This window comes from Haliaeetus albicilla, chromosome 8 (assembly GCF_947461875.1).
Source record: "Haliaeetus albicilla chromosome 8, bHalAlb1.1, whole genome shotgun sequence".
Taxonomy (NCBI): Eukaryota; Metazoa; Chordata; class Aves; order Accipitriformes; family Accipitridae; genus Haliaeetus; species Haliaeetus albicilla.
Window position 1 is genome coordinate 26,027,372 of NC_091490.1, and position 24,922 is coordinate 26,052,293.

The 24,922-nt window shown below is 35.9% G+C and overlaps 1 protein-coding gene across 5 annotated transcripts in view; it reads left to right on the plus strand.

Moving 5' to 3' along the window:
- The window catches only part of CAMSAP2 (calmodulin regulated spectrin associated protein family member 2), a 91,506-nt gene that overhangs the window by 62,498 nt on the left and 4,086 nt on the right, over window positions 1–24,922 (plus strand). For 3 of the 5 annotated variants that reach the window (XM_069789390.1, XM_069789393.1, XM_069789394.1), the window contains 10 exons: window positions 8,096–8,189; window positions 9,271–9,364; window positions 13,423–13,493; window positions 14,005–14,074; window positions 14,912–17,123; window positions 18,211–18,347; window positions 18,914–19,134; window positions 20,162–20,261; window positions 22,289–22,404; window positions 24,096–24,214. In XM_069789390.1, coding sequence (XP_069645491.1) covers window positions 8,096–8,189; window positions 9,271–9,364; window positions 13,423–13,493; window positions 14,005–14,074; window positions 14,912–17,123; window positions 18,211–18,347; window positions 18,914–19,134; window positions 20,162–20,261; window positions 22,289–22,404; window positions 24,096–24,214 — 3,234 coding nt within the window. The remainder of the gene's footprint in view (window positions 1–8,095; window positions 8,190–9,270; window positions 9,365–13,422; window positions 13,494–14,004; window positions 14,075–14,911; window positions 17,124–18,210; window positions 18,348–18,913; window positions 19,135–20,161; window positions 20,262–22,288; window positions 22,405–24,095; window positions 24,215–24,922) is intronic. The other 2 variants (XM_069789392.1, XM_069789395.1) reach the window with 1 other exon arrangement.

Consider the following 24,922-nt stretch of genomic DNA (forward strand, 5'->3'; position numbering starts at 1 on the left):
AGAAATTACGCTAAGTATCCTGACTTTGTGCTAGTTCTTGAGAAGGAAGGGAGCAGAGTCTCTTTCTTTTAAAGTGATCAAGCACGAAGTGCAATACCTTATATTCTTTACAAGGCACACTGCACTGTCCTGTTATGTTAAATCAAGGTAGGTTGTAGATAGTATACGATACAGAAAACTAGTGCAGAACTTGACCAAGGTGATTGTGCCTGCTTTTGGCTTTCCCATCAAAATGCACAGAAACAAGTTCAGATTAATTTAAAACTTCATTTAACAAGCATCCAGAGTCTTTGATATAGGCTCTCAGATTTTGCAGCAGATGAAACTGTGTTGGCTTAGTTCTGTTTTAGCACAGAGAAGAAATAGGCTTTGTCTGGTTTTCTAGACAGCTTTAATGTGTCATAATCAAATTAAGCAGAAAGTAAGTTTTGTTGGTCCTCACATGCCCATTTCTCCTCTTCTAAGAAAAAATACATTTGTGAAGTTCTTCATAAGATGTTTACTAAGGCAGGGCTACTGCTGTTAAAGAAAAAAATACTTGAATACATTCCATGGATGCTTGAGGCACCACCAAGGGACCATACTGATTCCAGGTTGTTTTCCTTTGAGACAGGCCAACACAAGTAGAGAGAGATTACATAAAAATAAACACAATATTTTTTTAGTCCTCCCTGCATATTTAACAAGAGGAAAGAATAGAAAATCTTGGATCTCTCTTTATTTGTGTGGATTGCTTTTTTGCCCTGATTCTCCTTCTTCCCTTCTGCTGTAACCAGTTTTATTCTGAGACAGGTTTTGTTTTGGTTTGGTTTTTAATAATATCTTGTTCTTCACCTGTATCTGGGAAATTTTATAGAACTGCAAGAGCTGTTTTGTTGTGTCTTGACACACATGCGTTCTGCCTATCTAAAGAACAAGTTTGTAGAAATAGAAGGACTTGCATGAACTGCCATCACAGGAAGCACAAACCACCCTACAGAACAGTAAAGACTTTGTTATTGCTTTGGCCCAACAGTTGATTAGCACTACACTGTAATAGTATGTAGCATTTGTGGCTTGAATAAAAGTCTTATGGAATGTATAATTCCTGAAAGGATGTTATAAGGGACATGTATGGTCCCTGAATATGAAAGAAAAAATGCATCTCGCATGTTCCATTTCTCGTGTGAGATACATGTTGAAAGTATTTCTAAAAGAGAACCACATCTTCAGTTGTATTTGGTTATATTCTTGATATTTTTAGATCACTCTCTGCCAGTTTATTCTAGTAGGATCATAGGGTTCAGACCTAAGAACAAGTCATTTGTGAGGTTAACTATCAGAGGGTACTGACAGATGGCTTGAATCATTTGATGATTGCCATGATTTGAGAGCTCACATGGGAACTTGGCATTGAATCAACTGACACACAGTTAATTTTTGTCTCTTGTAAATGTTTCTTTAACTGAGCCTTCAAAAATCTGTGGATTTTTTGGTTTGGTTTGTTTTTTTTTAAATAGTGATAGTTAATTTTTGTCTCTTGTAAGTGTTTCTTTAACTGAGCCTTCAAAAATCTGTGGATTTTTTGGTTTGGTTTGTTTTTTTTAAATAGTGATCCTAAACTTGTGCTGCTCGTTTAATCTACGTGTATTGTTGTACGTTCCTTTTTCATTGATAGAGGATTGAGTCAGGGTGAGATGCAGATCACAACTGATATTAGAACACCTTTTATTAATTCAACTGCTATTATTAATAGAATGAATCCATTTTATTAATAAGAGAGAACTATTCACACAATGCATTCATTTGCTCGCACAGTTCACACACACCCTCACTCATTCAGTCATTTTTACTGGGTTGCAGGCCAACCCAGTGGTCTCCCAGAAGTAGGGGGTCATACTGGCCCACCGGTGGCTTTTGGGAAGGTGTCCAGAAAGTCTCTCAAGCGGTTCAGTTGTCTCTTTAGGTGTGCATATACATATAATCGTGTGCTTTTTGTCTGCATATAATAGCTACTGCCCTTGTAGGCGCGGTTAGGGTTATACAACCTGTTGTTGACGCTAGCAGGTGCTGATGGCCCTGTACAGATCTGGCTGAGTCCTGATATTCTGAGTGTGGGGGTTCTTGGGGATTCAACAGGGCCACAAGTCTCTGCAGCCTCTCGGTTCTTGGGAGACTTTAATGTGCTGCCCTTCAGCATGGATGCTTCCTCTCTTTGGCTGCTGTTTTCTGATAACCATAGAGTCTGTTCATCCAAACTCATGCAGAAGGCACATTTATTCCGAATGAAAGCTTTCTGAATGTGAAATGAAGCAAATCTGAGAGATGATTGCTGTCTCTTGTCTGTGAAGGGCATTCCTCTGACCTAAATGTGGGCCAGACTCTAAACTGTGCAGAATCACAACTAAGCACATGGAATAGGTAGCTTGCTTTTGCACTTAATTACTAACCAGAGCAGACAGAACAAACAATTGCACTATCAAAGGCCCAGTAGGCCAGATGGAGAGGCTGGTTCCAGAACTACTTTTTTTTTTTTTTTTTTCCCCACTGCTGAATTGAACAGGAAAATACAATACCTAAAGGATTGTTTTATACTAAAAATATTTATTGCACTTCAGCAGTTTTGAATACTCGCACTTTCTGATATAATGTTGATGGTGACTTTGCAAACAATGTAAGCAGAAGCTATAATCAGCACCATGTCCTCCGAGATGTGAAAAATAGTGTTCAAATATGTGGCATAGATAAATCCTGCAAATTAAGGGCTACACAATGTCCACACGTGTTATACAGCTTTCCCTCCAATCTCAATGAAAAAAACCACTGCCAATCAGGCTGCTAACCCAAATGTGAATTTACAATTCAAGTCCCTGTAAGCATGCGTATGGATTCCTTAAGGACCTGGGAGAGCAGCTGGCTGTGTTTGAGGTGGCAGTTAGGTATGTATGGTCAGAGTCAGTCCAGGGATTTGATTCCTATCTGGCTGGTTTAAAAGGATTTGGGATCAGGAATGAAAAGGAAGATTCAGCCAGGGAAAAGTTCAAGAGAAGATTTCTCTACTGAGGGGGACTAAATGTTCCTGACTCATTAAAGGGAAGCAGTGTGGTTTGCTTTCACTGATGTTAATTGGCCAGTTTTCTCACTTCTTTCTTCTGGTCTGAAACAAGGCATACTGGAGTTTTCAGTTTGAGTTGTCATGACATCTATTAACCTGTGGCAGGAGATACAGCAAACTGGTAGTGCGTGGATTATACACAGCGTTGTAATTTGGCCTTCTCCAGAGAGTTGGAAACAATCAATTTTTTTAATTCAATCTTTATGCATATATGTTGACACTTTTGTAACATATAAACTATGGATTTGCATTTGAGGTAACTTACTTTCCTGGCCTACTGAACAGAGATTTTAATGTGCCTTGTGATATGAATTTTACAGTGTATTTTTATGTTCATTTTGAGAAAATTCCTAAAAGCGTTTATGGCTGCTTTTGCGTTCAATTTTAGTGGATTCAAGCCTGATTACAAATTATGCGTATCATTTGTATATACGACCTTGTAGTTACTATTCTATAAATATGCAGATCTAAACCCTATAAATATTGGAAAGATATAATTCATTTTAAGTGGCAAGATCGGATGTACTATTTCTGTTAGCTAATTTGATTTAAAAATTAATAGTGATTTTGAAATTGTGGAGGGAGAATAGAGATATTAAAGAAAATTGGTTATCTTTTTTGTATAAAATTTTATAAAACAAGGTAGCTTGTGTCTCCCTTTGATACAGAAGCAAGTAATGACTTGAGATTTTATACTCAGAATATGGGAATTTTTTTTTTTCCAAAAGATTATCTTCCAAAATCTGTTAAACAGAAGGATTTTTATTGTATAGTACCAGAAGATGCAATAGATAAAATGTAACCAGTAGTACAGCTGGCTACATACAACTACTGAACAGTCTGCAGATATCAAATTGAAAAAAATAAATCAGAATGATTAGCAAATAAAAGCATCTGTGAAGCTGTAAGTCTGCCATCTGCTGTTCAGTGGTTTTGGGCCAGTCTGAGCTGCTCAGAGCTTAGTTATTTTTCAGTACTATTACAATTCGGTTATGCTTCTGAATATTTCTGTGTATAAGTGCATATGATAATCATGTGATGAAGTAATAGAACTTTTTTGGGCATAATCAAGGCAAAATCTGTGGAAATAATATCTACATTCTTTCTAGCCCTGGTTAGCAGGATTACTACAGACCCACAGTTAGTTTTTCCAAAAAATTAAGTTACTGGTCAACAGTATCCCCCTTTGATCATTATTATTAACATCCTTTTTTGACTAAAAATAACTTCTGATAAAATGTTGTTTCCATCATGATGCTTCACTGTCAAACTCTAAAGTAGCCTCAGTTCTAAGCAGGCTTTGCAGCCAAGAGTTTCATTTTTACTTCAGTAAATACTGCTTTGGTGATTTTGGAAAAATAATCTGTCTTACAGTAAGTAGTTCAGGACTGCATAGAAGATGTTCTCACAAGGAATATCTGAATCCTTCATAAAATAGTCACTATTAAACGCTGCATTTCAACATAAACATAAGAAATTGGAGTATTTAAATACAATATTATTTTAGATGGGAACAAAGCTATGATTAGAACATTTTACAATTCATTTTGGTAGTAAAAAAAATAGTTAAAAATGTAAATGTTTGAGATGAGGTAAGGGGAGGGGGAAATATTAAGAGGAAAATTGTAGAAATTGTAATATTTAGAAATTATGGCATTAAAAATCATATTTTGAGAAGTACATCTGATTTTTTTTCTTTATGTATGTTGCTTCCTAATCAAATCAGTGTGTGATACCAAAATGCTATGCTTAACGTTTTCTTTGAATGGAAAAGATTATGCTATGAACTCTTCCTCATTCAGTTCTGTTGTGCTGAATAAGCAGAGGTGGGGTTTTTCCTAGTCTGTTTATAGCTTGTATGTAACAACTATGGCAACATCTGGCTGATCCTTTCGCTATATACTGAAGTATATGAGCAGCTTTCAGTCTGAGTATCCCTTTGCTGGAGTAAAGGCTTTATCTACATTAGAAATATTTGGGGAAAAATAAATCTTAATTGAAAATGTCAGGTATTTAAAATTGTATTTTAAGGTTTACTGATACAGAATTGAGGTTATCTCATTTCTTATTAAATATTTTTGTTGTAAATTTTTGTTTACTTTAAAAAGATATTCTTACCCCTAATGCCTGTGGTTTATTTCTGAAATCAAATGTTTTGTTTAGAATTTTTGTCAAGTGTTTGCCTGCACTCCAGGATTTGAGGTATGCATTTCTAAGGCAACAAAATTAATGCAACAATGGAATTTGACATTTGAGGGACTGAAAACATAGTGAAGCTGTCAAAAGAAGTCTTAAATGGAAGTCTTACATAGTCTGGATACAATTTTTAATTTGAGTACGTCCTCTGTGGGCATACACCAGGTGTGCTCAAACATACAGTTAAACATTGAATGTGAGCAATCTTGGTTATTTATGTAGTTATGCAGTGGAAAGTTAATGTGTCCATCACAGAATACAAAGTAGTTTTCTTCTCTTTCCTCCTGGATTACAAAAAGCTCCATCTTTCTGCTTAGGTTTTCTTCCTCTAGCTGGTGAATTGACAACAGAAGACTTACAGACTTTGCAGCCATATGTGCCTAATCAACCAGAGAATACTTAAATTGGACAAAGAAAAAGTTAAAATAGAAACCATTTACCACTGGTTTTATTTTCTCAGAATTTGTCCGATTTTTGTTAAAGAACTGTCAGCTATGTCATTTGCTGTATTCTTGTAACTCTGCAGTTTGTTGGCTAATACTTAATAGCCCTCATTCTTCTAAAATCCTTCAGAAAAGGAATAGCATATATGTTGATATGCAAGTCTCTTTCCTACATAGTTCTGTGAAATTGAATGAGTAAACTATTTGTAAGTTTAAACTAATTTTTAAAGACTGTGCGTTTATTTAAGGAGCCCAAATGCAATTCTTAATCTGCAGCAAGGTTTTCTTGGAGACAAAGGAAGGCCTTATTGCTAACAAAGGGCTGGAAATTAGAAAAATGCTCCATGCTCTGCTAATGAGAATGTTTCATGTGTACAAAGATTGCTCTATTAATATCTACAATAGCAAAGTCTATGCTGAAGATCATCTTATATAAAAAATGTAGAAGCTGACTCCATTCTAAAAAACAAAGTAACAGCTGTCCTTGATCAAACCAAAAGTCCACTTGGCACCGTATCCCGTTTCCTACAACAGTTTGGCAATGGCAGAAGCCAAAGCAAGTAGAGAAGACCAGGGCAAGCTGTGGGTTTTACTGTGAATATGTTTAAGAATTCTGTCCCATACCATGTAATGTTAAGTACTCAACTAATATCCTTTAACCAGACATTTTTCCTATCTTTGTGCAAAAGAAGGGAAAAAAAAAAAAAACAAACCAAACAAAATGAGGTAATTTTTTGCTTTTTTCCTAAATCACCTCTGATTTGTCTGTGTTACCACAAAACTCAGAAGAGGCATTGCTTTCTTTTGAAACTTTTCTAAAGCAAATAAATTCCCACTTTCCCTGAGAGACTATTTTTTCACGTAATTTCATTCTTGAAGAAAAATAAAAAGAGATAATGCCTGATAGTTTAGTGTAAAAATGCTAATTTTCTCAAGTACAGAAAGTTTTATAGGACCAAATATCAAGAAACCATTATTTTTTAAAAAGGGTCACATGGAAATATATTTCTGGGTTTCAACACTAGTTTATAAGTTGCAAATGCTCTTGATTTTGTTTATAAAAATTAAACCAATAAGTTTGTTAATTTATGTTTTCCCGTTTAAACTGTGTAAAATGTTAAATGAAAATAGCATAAAGTGGAGAAAATAAACCAGATATTTGAAATTATTCAGGGTTAATGACATGAAAAAAGTGACTAAGGACACTTTTGTAAGTATTGTTAGCTAGACATTTTTGGGTTTGCTTGCAGAAAGACTTTTTAAACAAACTGTTTTAAAAAGTTGTTTAATTACAGTTTCCCAATTTAATGCATAAGTAGAGGTTTGTATTGTTTACATTTTCAGACTTTGTAAGACACAAGTCTGGGCACATGGTTGAGCCAGCCCAGGCCTGGGTGCTTGTTGATCTCATCCAGGTGATATTTCTAGATGCGAAGTAGCACTGACCCATGTGGCTGTAGCAGCTTAGGACCCTGATCATTTGGCCTCTGAACTCTTCAGCCTCTACACTCAGTAAACGTCACCTTTTTGCACTCTTTATTATATACTCTTGCAGCAGAAACTGCTGCTGCTGCTTCTGCCTGTTTTTCACCTCTATTGATCTTTTTTGTTGCAGTTCATGTCATCAGTTGTTTCTTCCTTTTCACCAGTCTTTCCCCCTTGTGTTAAATCTGATGGCTCCCACACTTCTGTTTCATAGCTGTGTAATGGAAAAATACAGTAGGGAGGTATATCAGCAATGTATTAAGTGTGCATAAATCTTTGGAGCTAAAACCGTGTTCTAACCTGCATCAAACAAATGCTGCTGCTGGTTTTTGTTTTGCATTAAGGACTAGTAAATTTGGGTACATCTTCACAATTGTGGCAAAAAGCACATACTTGACACAAAAGCCTAAATCAGATTCAAAATTCCTACACTAAAACTAAGGGCTACCAGAGTTTTTCATGTTAAGCTCTGAAAATTTTATTGCCTAGCCTTGCAAAACTTCGCTACTTTTATGCAAATGGCTAATCTGTTTGACAGGCATCTTTTTCTACCTGTCCTGTACCTCTCTGCCCTGCCTGCAAGGCATCAGGCCTGAGCATATGCTTATTATGAAACATTTCAACCTGAACGGTTACAATCTGGTGAAGTTATGTGTATTGGATAGTTGGTGCTACAGATCAGTCTTACTGATCTCTTTTTCTAAGAAATTAGTAGAGAAGAGATTGTAAACTTGATGAAATGGAGAGGCATATCCCAAATGCCGCTTAATCTATTTTATTTGCAGGCTTGTGTTTTAATATAAATTTCTTCTTTTGGTTTTGGTTGGTTTGGTTTTTTTGTTTTGGTTTTTTTGGTTTTTTTGTTTCTTTTTTGTAGAGTAACTACATGGTGTTCATGGCAGAATTGTTCTGGTGGTTTGAAGTGGTGAAGCCATCATTTGTACAACCTCGAGTTGTTGTGCATCCCCAAGGTAATTTAATTATATTAAGGATTTGGTTTAGTATGTATGTGTACAGATTGCCATTGTGTTCACAAACACAGTGAATATTTTAGTTAACAAGATTTGGTGGTGTACAGCCCCCTTAAAGAAGGAGCAAAGTACTCCTTCCTCGTGTTAATCTTCATCTCATCTCATAAATGATAATTAGATTTTGTTGTCTATTACCAAAAAATCATTTAAATTGTTGTGGTACAATCACTTGCAAATTTTCCTCACCTAAGCAAGCCTAGAATCCATTTATGCCCATGTAGGGATAACAAACGTAATAAGGAGCCAAGAAGAGATTTTAGCCTGAAGAGTTTGTATTGCTGAGGAGAAGATACCAAGAGAAAGGAACATAAATCTGGGGAAAGGGGACAGATAGTTAATTGTAAAATTGCATTTTGTACCTGGGTGCAAAGGCACAGTCCTCCATCAGTAAATTCTCAAATTTAAAAATCCACCTCTTGGGTAGATCTTGAGATCTGTTAATGAGTACAGAGTCATGGTAACTTAAAGATTCGTACAGTAGTGCTGTGATTGTCTCTCCAAGAGCTGGGAAGAGATTTTCATTATGTGGCTTTTATACTTTTTTTTTTTTTCCACTTGTATGCTTTATAGCACATATAAATCTGATTTAAATCTTTTGAATATTGCTAACCAATTTAGGATATGACCAAAATACTATTTTCTAGCTAAAATGTCAGTTTGGGGATTTGGGGAAAAAAGTCTTTATCAGAAAAATGTCTTCCAGAAGAATAATATTTATTTTTGCTAAAAAGATTGCTTGCTTTTAATTTTGTGGCTCTTTTTCAGTTTTTTTTCTTTATTATTTCTTCTCTTGCCTTTTCTAGTAATATTTGTCATTCTCCATTCCCTTAATTAGTGTCAGTATGGGAGCTTTGGAGGAGGTAAAGCTGAAAGTGACTGGGTTTTAATCTAAATAATGGAACCAATGAAAATTCTTTAAATCTTTGGAAATCATTACTTCACATTATTTCAGATGCTTTTCTACTATGGGTTTTAACTGAATATTAAACTATCATAACTTGAGCTTTGTTCTTCCTGGCAGTTGAACCTGCAAAAGATTTACCTTCTGCTCACAGCTTGAATGCTAACAGAAGAAATTATGTGGATGGCCCATCTGGTTCTGACTTCATAGCCAGGTAATGTCAGGGAATCATAAGTACTGTTTCACAATTTTCTCCTTTCTATTCAAAATTAAACACAGTTTTTTATTTAGTTTTGTTGCCTTTTTGCAATGCACAAGGAATGAGTTACCAAATATAATCTGTAGAATTTTGTGGAAGATCCCATAGTTCAGCTATTTCCCTCACTGCCCCATTGCGTAGCAGGCAATGTGTTCATGTTTGCCACTTGGACAGTGTACTGTTGTCTTAGCAGTTTCCAAAACAACCCTTACCATTGAGCAGAAGTATGTTATATGGCCTCCTTGTCCTCTTCAGTTTCATGTGGGGCTGCTGGCCAAGTCTGCTCTGAAAGAGCTATTTTTCTGGAAATCACAACAAATTTTCCAAAAAATGGTAAGAAAAGTAAACTAAGATAACAGCAAGAAAACCACTGAGTGATGGTTTTAGTATTATCTGTTACTTAAGTACCATGAAGGTCAAATATGTAAAAATAAATACTTGCACTATGATGAACTTCCCAAGTCTTGTGAGCATCAAGAATGGAAAGCTAACTGCTTTATTAAATATGTTTTGCATTATTTCTATTTTTTGTAAATGATGTGAAACATTGGTATTACTGTTACAGATTTGGGAGCAATATAAAAACATCCTGTTTCCCTTGTGTTCTCCAATGACGTAGCTGATGATACATTTGATTCAATTCTCAGGGCAGACCTTATCACTCTCTACAGCTACCTGAAAGGAGGTTGTAGCAAGGTGGGGGCTGGTCTCTTCTCACAAATAACAAGTGATAGGACAAGAGGAAACCACCTCAAGTTGCACCAGGGGAGGTTTAGATTGGATATTAGGAAAAATTCCTTTACCAAAAGGGTTGTCAAGCATTGGAACAGGCTGCCCAGGGAAGTGGTAGAGTCACCATCCCTGGAGGTATTTAAAAGACCTGTAGATGTGCCACTTAGGGATGTGGTTTGGTGGTGGACTTGGCAGTGCTAGGTTAATGGTTGAGCTTGATGATCTTAAAGGTCTTTTCCAACTTGAACAATTCTATGGTAAGAGGCAGAAATTGCATGTTAGGCCTTCTTTTTAACCTTTCTTTTCACAGGGTGAAGAAAGCCTTCCAGTGATCTGATCTGAACATAGTGGATGAGGGGTAGCATTGCATATAATTTGGGGGCAAAGGTTTATTGATTGTGTCTGAACTGACACAAAGGAGAAGGATAAAATTAGCATTTTAATCAGATGTTCGGCAAATTGTTGGTTGCCAACCTAGCTAATCCTTTTCTGTTGTTTTTAGATGGGGTTTGGGGGGGGGGATAGAGGAGTGTTTGGTTAGTTTCAGGGTTTGTTGTTTGTTGTGGGTTTTGGTTTTTTTTTACTGTTTGGAAATCTATGCTGACTTTAATCAGGGAGCAATATTTCTTAGTGTCATTAAATGCTGTGATTCCAAATCTCTTTTTCCTGTGTGTATCAGAAGTGCTTCCCGTGTAGACAATGAAGTTATTTTAGTGTAAACTGAGCATATAAGCCAGGAGAACAAGAAACAGTAGTTTTGAACGTAGCTTTTGGAACAGGGCTTCCCAAGACCATTTGCACCTTGCAAAGCCACTGCAAGCAGTCCAACAAAGGGCTTGTAACTATGACTGTCCTACAGAACAAAGAAAGGTTTGCAATAAAAATCGCTATTTGTACGTGGCTTCCAACCTGATGTCCCCCTTTTAGAGCCCTTCATGAACAAAACTTCAGTGACTTATGTTTTAGTAGTTCTACGAAGATAGTAAATCATGTCAGTTACACTTAAAAACAAACGAAACTAAAGAAACAGTTCTGTGCCATACTTATTCTTGTGCTGTAGTGTTCATTGTGGAGAAGACTTTCTTTAAATGTAAATAAAGTTAGTAGATGAATACTAGACAGCAAGACCAGAGAAGTCTATCTGTAGCCTTGACTGTGTGGGAAAAAAAAAATCCCCACAGCTGAAGCCATTAACCATGCATTTATCCCTGCTCTGACAAATTCTGTCAGTAACATAGCATCTTTTTCATCCAAATAAATCTATGTTTTCTCTAAATGTTTACATTCTGTCTGTGCAGATGGTTTTGGCCTCTAAACTGGAGAGGACTGACTGGAAGTTTTACAATAAGCATCTGAATCAACTTAATAAACACTTACAAAAGCCTTTATGTTTCTTAGTGCTATTACCATTCCAGATTTAACCGTCAAGTCTGTAAGTTGCCACCACTGTGTTTTATAATACTGCTAATGTTTCCTGAGACATGTTCAGATATACAGTAAAGATCATTGTGAAGCCCTTATGGGTGGTGAGTTGCATATTGTACTAGCTCATCACAACACTGTTTTAGTGTCTCTACAAGTGGTGGATATGGTTTTGTGTTGAGTAATAGAAAGAGCCACATCTTTCCTCATAAGCCAGTGTACTTCATCTGACTTGATGATACTTCACTCATTGTAGGACAGAGGAGGGACCTAAGAAGGTATTTCAGATGGTAGGAATCTAACGCCCAGGCTGCAGGTTCTCTGGCAGAGCAGACCTGACTGCAGGATGTTGTGGTCCTGGCCTTCCTCCTTGTCCCAACTGCACGTGCCTGCCCATTGAGTGTTTGACATTGTCATTTTAGTGCACAAAGACAGAAAAAACTAACCCAGTTGGAAAAAATGAATGTTTTTCTGTTGGCTTAGCTTGTTGCAATGACTCAGAGGATCGGATGGAGAGCCAGATCCAGCACAGAGGAGGGAGTGGGACTGTGGCGACAAGCACTTATGATGTCTGTGGTTGCCATGGAAACACAGTCACAGTGCCAAAATCAGTCTTTTCTTGAGGGAAAATGAAATGTATGGATTTTCTTTGTGGTCGCAAATTTTCACAGGCTGCTGGATGAAATTTTGAAAGCATGCTTTTCTTTTAAGATAACTTATAGACATTATATCTATGATTTTTAAACTTTCATAGAAATCTCAAATGCTACTTAAAACAGGTATGTAGCTAGTGTGTAGTGTTATTAACACAAAAAATCAGGAATTTATGAGAACCTATTTTGAATAGTATATATTTATGAAAGACGTTTTTGTAGATTGTAAAACAACAATATTTTTCTTAAATTGATGTGAATATCCTACCCACAAATATAATTTAGAAACATTTCTAAAGCATACTGTATATAAACTATAATAGCACTAAACAAATATTTTGAAAATTACTGAGTAAAAAAAAAGAGAGTTTGGGAGTGTCCTCTTCAACTCAGTGAACAAAATTCAAAGCATGAAAAGATTTAATCCAATGTGTTTTTTAAGTCTGGCTTCTTTATAAGTGTTTTACATAAATGTGCATGTGTCTTTGTTCTGATCCTGAAGAAGCACCTTGATCAAAACACTGTATTATGTTAATCCTATTCTGGATTAACGCAGCTAGTCTATTACAGACCTTCTCTATGAACCAAAAAAAGTATCTGTTGTAAGTAGAAACAGAGGAAATCTTTGTCATTACTGTTTCAGTAGTGAATATATTTTTTTGTATTTATAAAGTCATGTCTATCAAAATCTCCTTTATCCACTTCTAGTGCATATTGCAGTCCAGACACAAAGTAGGAGTTTCAGACTAAGCAACTGAAAAGAGAGATGCATGAGAAGTATGTGATAGTAGCTGTAGTCACTCAGTTTTGAGGCCAGTAGGAACTGCCTCATTTTGTTCATGTTTATGTTTGGGTTTTTTGCTAAAATCAAACTTAAAAATGAGAACCTTCTAATAATGGTATTTACATGAACTAAATTGGGAGACAAGTATGTTAACAAAACTAATGCCACTCTGTGGCCTTTTGTGTAGGAGAAATACCTTTTTGACATTTTGGTCTATTGAATTAGGTCCAGTTAAAGACAATAACACTGTTCTCTTTTTAGTTAATAAATTAATATTTCAATGAGAGAATTACACCTCATTTTCTTCCCTGGCACAAAAAATAAACCTGTTTTTTTGTTGGCCCAGGACATGAAGTCTGGTTGCCCTTTTGTAATGTGGCTTTTGATGTATTACTTTTAAGTTAATGTCTCTTGCTTTATAGATTGGAAAGTCCAACTTATACACCATCTCACCAACTCCATACACCCCAGCAGTCTTATTCATCTGTTCCAGGTAACAATTTATGAATGAGTGCAAGAGGCAATGAGACAAGGTGTCATCTTCTGAGTAAATTGCTATCTTGCTTGTATTTATTCAAAGACTATTTATGCAGAAATTACTGGGAGAGCTTTCATGAAAGGCTAATGAATGAGTTCTATGATCTATAAAATGTACAAATGGGAAGTTTGTGTTTGTACCTTTTGTGTCTATTTTTTTAATTTTACTTCTGTTTTGATTATGTGGAATATGGCTTACAACAAGTATTTGTATGTAGTATATTTTAGTAGTATTTGTAGTATATTTTACTGAGTAGTAAATTCTTCAAGGGATGAGGGGTATAATACATATTCAGGATTCAATTGACTCAGTTGCCCTACTTGTATTCTCAATATAAAACCACTTTTTTTTTGCCATTGCAGTGTTATAAGTAGTGAAGCAAAATAATTTGTTAAAGCAACAGAAAGTGATTTCAAAAATCATTTCTCATAACAGTTACCTTGGGTTATATTTTAATTTCACTTAGGAGTCATCAGGCGGTCCACATCAATGTCTTATGTAGATGGGTATGTAGGGACATGGCCCAAAGAAAAAAGGTAAGTAGGCTTACCGTATGAATTGGTTAAAAAAATTATTATTTATCGGTCATAAATAGTAATAAATGCTCCATTGTAGTTTGGATTTTCAGAATCCTGTAATAAGAGTTCTTGTAAGCAACTTGTAAGAGTAGAAAGAGAAAACTGTATCATGGATTAAGAACTCAGTAATAGGAAACAAACTTCAGAAATAAATCATCTATTCTTTACATTGAAATGAGGTATATGTGAGAGATTTGAATTGCTGGTATTAAATATGTTCACATTTACTCATCACAGTCAACTAAAAGTGGTAAGAGTAACATAGCTAATGAGCTCAGTAGTATTTAAACTTGTATTACTTTGTGGATAGTAAGGACAATCAGGCTGAATGTTTTGTTTTGCAGTTAGACTGGTCATAAACTTTTAATCTGTAAGGTGTAAACTAAAGTTAAAATGGTAAGAGTTATAGTGGTGGGTTATTCAGTAAGTAAAAATTTTGTCTCTCTTCACACCTTCCTTCTGATCTATTATGGCAATTGCTATGTTCCTAAAATGCCTATAATTTATTCCAAAGTAATAAAAAGCATTGGCTATCTGTGAAGAAAATGTTGTTACATTATATTTTATTGTGCATTTCTATTTATTACATTTATATCTGTTTATTAAATATATAAATATATGTATTTGTATTATATTATATTGTATTGTATTATATTGTATTTGAAGCTAGGCAAAATGCAGTACACCTAACAGTGCCTTTAATACTACAGTCTTAAAATAATTTTAAAACGGAATGTGGATACTTCATTTCTATTAATCATGAGTTGTTACTTCCTTTATTCTCATTTCTATTAGGTCATCATTACATGGAGTTTCATTTGACATTTCTTTTGACAAAGAAAAAAGTATTCCAGTAACTACTCCAAACAGAGGAATGACTAGATCTGTGAGCAATGAAGGCCTTACACTAAACATCAACCGCATGCCGAAACATATTAGAAAAAATCTGTCCTTCAAACCAGTAAATGGAGAAGAGGAAAATCAAGATATTGAAGAGGAAAAGGACATGATAGCTCATAAAGACACAAAGGCCAATCAGCCTCTCAACACAAATAAAAAAAATGCCAATGGGAGCAGCTGCCACAGGTTTCCAAATGGAGCTTTGCAAAACAGGGCAGTTCTGGATGATTTTGGCAATCAGATTGAGACACCAAGCATTGAAGAGGCTTTGCAGATAATTCATGACACTGAAAAATCTCCCAGAGTTATCCAACCAGACCAAATTACAAATGGGTTCTTTCTTCACAATCAGGAAATGAGCATCTTGAATTCAAACATTAAACCAAATCAGTCTACCCCTGATATAATTACAGACACAAAAGGTGCTCTGAGTCCTGTGACTGACAATACAGAAGTAGATACTGGAATACATGTCCCTTCAGAAGATATTCCAGAGACGATGGATGAGGATTCTTCTTTGAGAGATTATACTGTAAGCATGGACTCTGACATGGAAGAACCATCTAAATTTCTCCAGGATTATGACGTGCGAGCTAGCAATCACAGAGATCAATTAAGTCCCTGTCCCAGCTCAGTAAGTACTAAATCACAGGCAGGCAGCAGTGCTTCTTCAAGTTCAGGGGTTAAAATGACTAGCTTTGCAGAGCAGAAATTCAGGAAGTTAAATCACACGGATAGTAGAAGCAGTGGGAGCAGTTCTCAGAAAACCACACCAGAAGGTTCTGAGTTGAACATCCCTCATGTGGTTGCTTGGACTCATATTCCTGAGGAAGCATCTGTTCCTCAAGGAAGAGACACTACACAGTTACTGGCTTCTGAAATGGTACATCTTAGGATGAAACTAGAGGAAAAGAGGCGAGCCATTGAAGCACAGAAGAAGAAAGTTGAAGCTGCATTCACAAAGCAGCGGCAGAAAATGGGAAGAACAGCATTTCTTAATGTTGTGAAAAAGAAAGGTGATGGAGTATCACCTCTCCGAGAAGAAGCAGCAGGGGCTGAAGATGAGAAGGTATTCACTGACAGTAATCAGTTGAAAGAAAAAGAAACTCAAAAATCAGATGAACAAACTAGTAAGACTTCAGAATTAATAAAAGAAAACCCTGAAAATTCTCATAGCAAATGGTTAAAATCTCCTGCTACTCCTATGGATGCTGAAAAGCAATGGAATTTAACAAGCCCCTCAGAAGAAAATTTTAATGAAGGAGATATCTTAGAATATACAAAATCTATTGAAAAACTAAACTCTTCCCTACACTTTCTACAACAAGAAATGCAACGTCTATCCCTTCAACAGGAGATGTTGATGCAGATGAGAGAGCACCAGGCTTGGGTTATTTCTCCTCCTCAGCCTTCTCCTCAGAAGCAGATTCGGGACTTTAAGTCTTCATCAAGGCAAATGGGAACTCCATCTCCTGTTGCACCTTTCTCACAGGAATCTCCTCGCTCTACACATCAATCTCCACAGTCTTCCAACAGGAAGAATGCCTCTTTTCACATTAAAATGCAAAGGACTCCTAGGCCAAATGAACTGAAAATAACACCTCTAAATCGTACCTTGACTGCCCCACGGTCTGTGGATAGTCTTCCCCGTTTGAGGAGGTTTTCTCCAAGTCAGGTTCCCATTCAGACTAGATCATTTGTTTGCTTTGGAGATGATGGTGAACACATAGGTGAACCTCAGTTAAGGGGAAATCTTTTGAAGGAAGTCAAGCCCACAGAAGAGGTAGCAAAAGAAGAAGGACCAAAACTGCTGAAACAGTGTGAACAGAAGTTGGAGGAAAAGGAGATTAAGCCTATTGAATCTAATGTTTCTGAAGTATTAGCTCAGCCTATTACAGAAACTGTCTGCGTCACCCCAAATGAAGATCAGCTAAGCCAACCGATTTTGCCAACACCAGCTCCCAAAACAGCTAACCTAATTGAAGTTTCCTTATCAGATTTGAAGCCACCAGAAAAAAATGAAGTATCTGTTGAGAAATATGAAGGTGAGAGTGATAGAGAACAATTTGAGGATGACCAGAAAGTGTGTTGTGGATTCTTTTTTAAGGTAAGAGAACTAGTGGATGTGTAAGTCTGCTATTAAGCTTCCTTTGAAAGGGAACTTCTTACTTCAGATATGGATTTCATTGATGACTTTCCATTGAAGTCAAAACAGATGGTCCTGCAACTCTAAGTGTACAAGCATATCTTTTACATTTGATGATTAATTTGGCATCGTAAGAGTGGTGAGATTGAACCATACTGTGGTTCTGAGCATGCCAGAGGATCCCTTTCCATTCATAGGTGTGGGAGAGTGCTTGGAGTTTTGGGTGAGGAAGATGCATGCTGAAAGTAGATTTATTTTTAACATAAGCTGTGGTGACCTTAATTAAACATGCTCACATCTCACCCTTACTTCCCCATCCCACCTCCAAATCTAACAAAAAGTTTTTGAAGTACTTAAGAGCCTGCATTTTTTAAAATGTTGAATGTCTCTGAGTTGCACTTTGGAGAAGGTGCTAAGGAATTATAGTCTTCCAAGACTCCCTTTTGAAGTTGGTATTTCAGAGCACTCCCTGTTGTCTTATTAATGAGTTATATTCAGAGAGGCTTTTAACTATAATGTGCATTGTAAGAGAGCAATCTAGACACTGAAAGCCATCAAGATTTTGAATTTCCATCTAAGAATACCCCAAAATCTTGTATCACATATCTGAAACATACCTTGCTTGTCTGGAAGCATTCCTCAGTTCTAACAAAACATCTGGCTTGATCAGAAGTTATGCTGCATAGTTATTGCTTTTTGTGCTAAATTACCATTATCTCCATACACATGGAGTCTTCCAAAGCTGAATACAGAAGTTTATGCAGTGTGGGATCTGACTCTAAACTAAAATATTTCACTTCGCAAGTTTACTTATATCAGTTTTGAATTTTATGTTTGACTTAAGAAGGAAAAATTCCATTATGAAGTTTTTTAGTAGTCTTAAGAAAAACCTTTCAAAATAAACTTATTTCAAATACTGTAAAAGCATGTTAGGATATTGCAACCCAGTGTACAGAATTAATTGTCTAATGACTTGGCAAAATCAGTTGCTGAATTTAGAGATCTTAATATTTTTGGGTCCTTTTCCTTCAAATGCTGTTGCTGCTAGGATGATCAAAAGGCAGAAAATGATATGGCAATGAAACGAGCAGCATTATTGGAGAAGCGTTTGAGAAGGGAAAGAGAGACTCTGCTTCGAAAGCAGCAGCTGGAAGCAGAACTAGAACATAAGAAAGAAGAGACAAGGTAAAACTACATGTCCCGATCCAAATGATCAGTAACAGTGAACGTAAAAATGTCTGGTTTAGTTAAAAGCGTAACTTCCATGTCAAAAAGCTGCATTTTAATATCTAAGATATTTAATCCTAGAGCCAGATGTGCTGAGGAGCCCAGCTGAAGACACATGCCAGCTGGTCCTGCAAAATAAGCAGGTGTCATCAGTCTGTAGCTCAGACTCAACATACGAGCCCTGCTCGCTTGAGTGAAGCTCCTCAGAGCACTAGCCCACCCTGCACTTTATATTCTGACGGAGAGGGTATCACTTTGGGCTTCTTTCTGCACAAAGACACAATGGTCGCTCAGTTACAGCAGTCAAGCTAATAATCATGGTTTTGATTTACTAGTAACAGTATCCCAAAAAGTTTAAACTGTCTGAAAATTGTAAAAAAATCAAGTTCCTCTTACTGATGTCTGAGAACTTTAAAGTTCCAAAGATCTGATGCCTGTGTTGTCCTCACTGTGCTAGCTAAAACCGTTAATTTGGAAAGTTTCTGCTGCTGAATTTATTTGATTTTTTTTTTTTTTTTTTTTAGACGCAAAACAGAAGAAGAACGTCAGAAGAAGGAGGATGAACGAGCACGGCGAGAATTTATTAAGCAGGAATATATGAGAAGGAAACAGCTAAAGCTTATGGAAGAAATGGATACTGTCATAAAGCCACGTTCCCTCTCAATCAAACAAAAAAAGCCACGTCCAAAATCTATTCATAGAGATCATATTGAATCACCTAAGACACCAATCAAAGGTCCACCAGGTAACAGATGTTCTTGTGGAAAAAAGAGTCTGTTCATGCTAAAACACCAGCTTGTTTTTTGGTACTAACAGCACATTAGTGTCTTGTGCTAAATTAAAGCTGCCTGTGACCAAACTGGAAAGCAAAATTTGCCAATAGAAATGAAAAGATGAATGTGACTTACCTGCTATGCGTGCATGCATATATCAACAAACAAAAAGGTTAACTGTATGAAAACCCAGTGGAAGCACCAACGTGTGTTGCAGGTTTCATACATGCCCGTGTATTCTTCACTAATCTCTTCTTGCATCTGTAGAGCTAAGAATGAATAAGTTGGGAGATAAGAGATTGATAAATAAAATGGTGATTGTAAGGTAGGAGTAGTTAAACTCCCGCTTAATATAGACAAAATTAAAATTAAAAAGTTACTTTGCTATTTCATGTTTTTTTCTATTTCACTCACCTACTGCATGTATAGTTATGAACATAGCAACACTAATCATGTGGAACAATTTAGTATTCTTTTAGATATCACATAACTGCAGCAATGATTGGAAGATGTATTGCCAATTTACAATTAGAAAAAAGTAACCAGACTGCTCAGTGATCCTTTTTGTTACAGCATCATATAGCCTTGTTATTCTGCAGCATTTTCTCTAGCTGCTTCCCTCCATCTTCCAGTGCAATTTAAAGTATTCCCTTAACACCTTCCAAGAAACCATCCCAAGCTTTAAATTAAGTCTCTTAAGCTCTCTTTCATGAAGACTTATTAACTTTGATTGCATTCTTTGATTTGCATAGTGCCAATATTCCCATGTCCATGCTTCACCTTAATGCTTTCTGAGACTATCCCAAGTAGCTGCAAATGGCTAGGTGTCAGCAAGCTTTTAGATGAAGTGCACCACATATGCATGCAGGTATATTATGTATGGGTGTAAGACTCTCGTATATAAAAGCTCTTACTGACTTTCTGATGCTGGTGTTGGGTCTAATGAACAGACTCTACTACTTGCATAGGTTTATAAGCCTTAACTTTGTTTTTATCCAGGTTCACAGCTTTATCGTGTTTTTTCAGTATCTAGTCTTTCACTGGCATCGCTGAATACAGGGGACAATGAGAGTGTGCAGTCAGGCAAGAGAACACCAAGGTAAAGCTAAAATAACCATTTCATTTAATAAAAATTGATAATCAGCTATGTAAACTAGTATGAATTTTAAAGAGGCCATGTATATATTGCTTACTCCAAGAATGGGTAAGTTTTCCTGATAGGAGACATTGATAGTTTCCACTGTCAGGCATTAGGGAACCAAGCCATGATCATTTGTTTCACAAATTTTACCAAGTAAACCAGCTGGGCAGCTGTAAATGAGGTCAAAACAAAATGCTATTCACACAGCCTCTTTAATTCATCTGCTTGTATTTAAGTCTCAGCTTGTGGGTATTTTATTGAACTTGTGTGCTACATGCAGCTACGTAGCTTCTTTTCTTTTTTTTAACATAGAAGCTTATTTTCTGGGGTTTTTTCCCCTTAGCAGTTGTACAGGGAAGTATTAAATGTTCAGTAGGACTTCAGCCTTCTCCAAACACCAGAATTTATTTTGCATTAAAAATCACCTGAAAACGAAATAAAAAGAGATAAAAATAACAGAAGATTCTTAATTTTATATACAAAATCTATATTCTAATTCAGAGGAAAATTATTATTCCTGTGTAACTACTTAATTATATTCATAGAAATACTTTTTTTTTTAATAGAAAAGAAATAGGGAAGAAAGGCAAACTAGGAAAAGGGGTTTGATAAGGAGTACTACATGTTACGATATCATGTGTCATGTTTTCTTGGCCACTATGCATTACTCATCAACTCTGACATTCCTGCAGCTGGTTTCAGTTGACTTTTCAATTTTCTTGATGTCTTGAGAACTGACTTTCTGGTTATTACATAAGAAGCTTTAATAACATGATCCGAGTATCCTAACATCTCTTGTCATCTCTTAAAAATGATCAGTTTTAATGAGAGAGGGATTTCTTCCAGCTATATTAGCTATTAGAAAAGGCTTGATGCAGCTTATCTACCCAGACTTTGCAGGAGATGACACCTATCTATGTAGTTTTAGTTGTACCATGCTGTACTATGCTTGTAACGAACAGTACATCTTCCTCTGGCTTTGGATTTGATTTAGAGGGTTGAGACTTTTAAAATATAAAATTCAGTACAAACTGCTGAAAATAAGAGTTGAAAGAATTTTCAGTATCCTTCCAGACCCATACTTTCACCTTTTCCTCGCATCAGAATTGTCTTTTGATGATCACACTGAGTGAATTTCAGTGATAACTGTGAGCTCTCCTTTGTGCAGGTGCTAATCACAAAAGGTGTAGGATGTATTATAAATTGAATTTTCATCTATTGCTGATTTTATTGGAAGTTAGCATGCAGATAAATGTTATTATAATACCACTTTTTTCCTTATTCTCTGCTAGCAGGGCCTTTCTTCTCACTTAGAAAAGCTTTCATTCCAGGCTGAAAATTGCAGTAGCCACAACCAAAAAAAGTTTAAATATCTTGTAATAATTTAAGAAAACATGACAATCTTGCTTAGACCTTTAAATGCAAAACTATTCATGTTTTGAGTGCACACACAGCCTGAGGAATTACAGCATCAGAATTACTGCTTGTGAAAACAAAAATTAGAAAGGAAATTGTTTTGCTGTCTTAAATAGAGCAGTTCTTGCTGCCGGTTGTTGTAATGATAAGTGTAAATGAACTAAAGTCTTACTTCACATTCATCATTCTATCAAGAACTGGTTTGTTTGCTACATGACATAACATTGTTTTGCTAGTACCAATGTAAAAGTAACCTGAATTCTCAATTAGTAATAATATTCCACAGCCTAGAATATCTGTTAGGTTTCTGTCCCTCAGATGTAGCCCAAAATTTTACTAACATCCACCTCACCTAAATGCCAACTTCTTGCATCACTCAAAATACTTTATACAGAACATAAACTCAGCTATCCATTAATTTCTTCTGTAAATATTGTGCATTTAGGTTTATACTCTACAATTCAAATCATTGTGTTCTACCTTAATACAGTTTGCCTTCCTTTCATATTAGAAGGCTTCTCTGCTGAACATTGTAACTTTTTTTAATAGAATTTAAAATCAATATTTAGGTCTGAGTCTGTGGAAGGATTCTTATCTCCAAGTCGCTGTGGTAGTCGTAATGGAGAAAAAGATTGGGAAAATGCATCTACAACTTCTTCAGTCGCCTCTGCTACAGAATACACAGGTCAGTCACAACAATATTCAGAAAAGTACCTGGCTATTAGTGGTTCTATGCATGAAAAGTTTTCAATTATCTTTATTTCGTTTCCTAAAACTTGATTGAGGACGCTTTCATAGAAATGTTACTTTCACCTCCTTTAAAATAGATTATAATAATACAAGGTTAAAATTTCAAATCCAAAATAAAAGTACTGATTCAGTAGCATTTGTGATAACTGGAATAAACTGCAGTTAGGCTCAGAACAGCAGATGGGCTCATAGATCACTGCACTTCAGTAGTCTCTCTAGCAAGACAAGAAGAGTTGAAATCTAAGCTCAATTTAGAATAGAGTTCCAAAAAGCAAAAACCAAATTGCAACAGGAAAAAATCTGCTTAGTAATGTGAATTTAAATATTCTGTACCCTTTGCTTCCAAACAGATCCTTTGTTGTTTATTAAAAACTTTACAATCTGACTTATAATTCTTTATTATATTATGAATCAAATAATAATGGTATCTTCATCCCTTTTCTCCAAATATATAGCACGTGATATTGCAAAGACCTTACATTGTGAGGATTATAAAAGCTCCATTTTTGCCCACCTAGTATCACTTTGTTCTGTAAAGAGTAAAATAATGTTAGTTATTTTCAGTAAACTCCTATGGACATCAGTTTTGATTGATGGGCCTGCATAGCTCTGTCTGTGCTGGCAAATGTTTGTTTTGAAAATAATCTTATCTCCTTTCCACTGAAATTACTACAGTCTGGAAAGGCAAAGTGTTCATCCTGAAAATCAGAAGATACTTACCTGTTTTTAAATCATGAAGCTTCAGTCAGTTTCTGTCAGTTTGTGCCCCATGCATGTCAAATGGAATTACAGGAGGGATGGCAAGACTTTTCCTGGGTGGTCTTGCTGAGTTTTCTCATGAAGACCCATAGTGCTGAAGATCATATTTTTTTTATATTTTTTATTATTATTATTATTATCATTATTATTATTATTTTTAAATGAAGGAAGATACAGTTTCTAGGAATTGAACAGAAGATTTGTTTCACATGTTTTAATATCTTCACTTTGTCAGATTTCATACAGCTTTTCTGTGTTGATTTTAGGCTTTTTTCCCCAAAAGTGTAGGCTAACTGAGATTTAATTTTAAATTTAATTGGTAATTGCTTATATATTATGTGCCTTTCTGAGAGTCGGAATTGGTTTTTCAAATGGTCAAGTGTCAGGCCAGATCTTTTATCCCTGGTTTTGGGTAAATCATTTCTGGATTTCCAAGGTGGACAAGCTACAGTTACTCTGAGCACTGTATCAGCTTCATTGTTACACCTTTCACCCTTGAAATCACAGGTGTAGATGAAGAAAAAGAATGAATTTGCTCCCTCCTGAACAACTGAAGTTTTAGTTAGAAAATGCAAATTTTTTTTCCTGTTCATAGAAAAGGTCTTCTGAGAGAAAAATATATTTACCAAGACTGCTGATAATAATGATTTAATAATGAAAGACACATTTGTAAGCAAATTCAGTAACAGATGAAAGAATGACATTTTACTTGTGAAATTTGTGGTCGCTAGCCTAATTCTGTTTGACTCCTGGATTTGTACTTTTACGCATGCAAAAGTTCCATACCAGAAGTGCTTCACAGCATTTAAAGTAACTGTTTGTTGGCTTATTGATTAACTTCGCTGATTTGTCATTCCTCCTCCATAGGACCAAAGCTCTTCAAAGAACCCAGTGCTAAATCTAATAAGTATATCATTCAGAATGCGCTGGCACATTGCTGCTTGGCTGGAAAAGTAAATGAAGGTCAAAAGAAAAAGATACTGGAGGTAAGGGTATTTTTTCCCTAAAAGCATAAACATTTAAGTCAAACCCCAGTCAGGCATTAGGAAGACACTCAAGTATAAATGCAAATATCAAAAGGAATCTTCTGAGGTTATTCTGAGGTTATGCCAGCTCTTAGTGAAAGGCTTGAGTAACTTCTGTGACTTGGTTCCTGTGTAGACAGAAAGGTTCCCTAGTACTGTAGAAACAATAGCTGTCACATTGTACATACAGCACAGGAAGCTGAATTAATTGACATGTTAATTAATAGTTACTGCTTGTTTAATGTGGCAGCTTCAATGTGTAGTATTTTATAATTTGCTCACAATTTGTTTTCCCTAACCTGAAAAATAGCCATCTTATACATACAGATCTTTGGACTAGGACCTTTAGAACTAAAAACAGTGCTCTCATGAACAGAAAGAACTGAAATATATCCCTCCTAGGCTTTTCTCCAGTGTCCAAGCAGTAGGACAAATTAAGGACTTTCTACTACAGAAAGGTGCCTTCCAGCCTTTTCTCTTATGCTAGTATGCACCTTTCTGAAGGTGCACAAAATCATAAGGGTGAGACCTTGGGGACTGGTGTGTCTCCATGCTAAAGGAATAACACTGAGCCTGAGGGTTGAGAGTAACGGCACTGTTCCTTTTACCAACTGACAAATTTGACAGATTAAATAGATCAAAGAACACAGATACTTGGAATCTGGATTT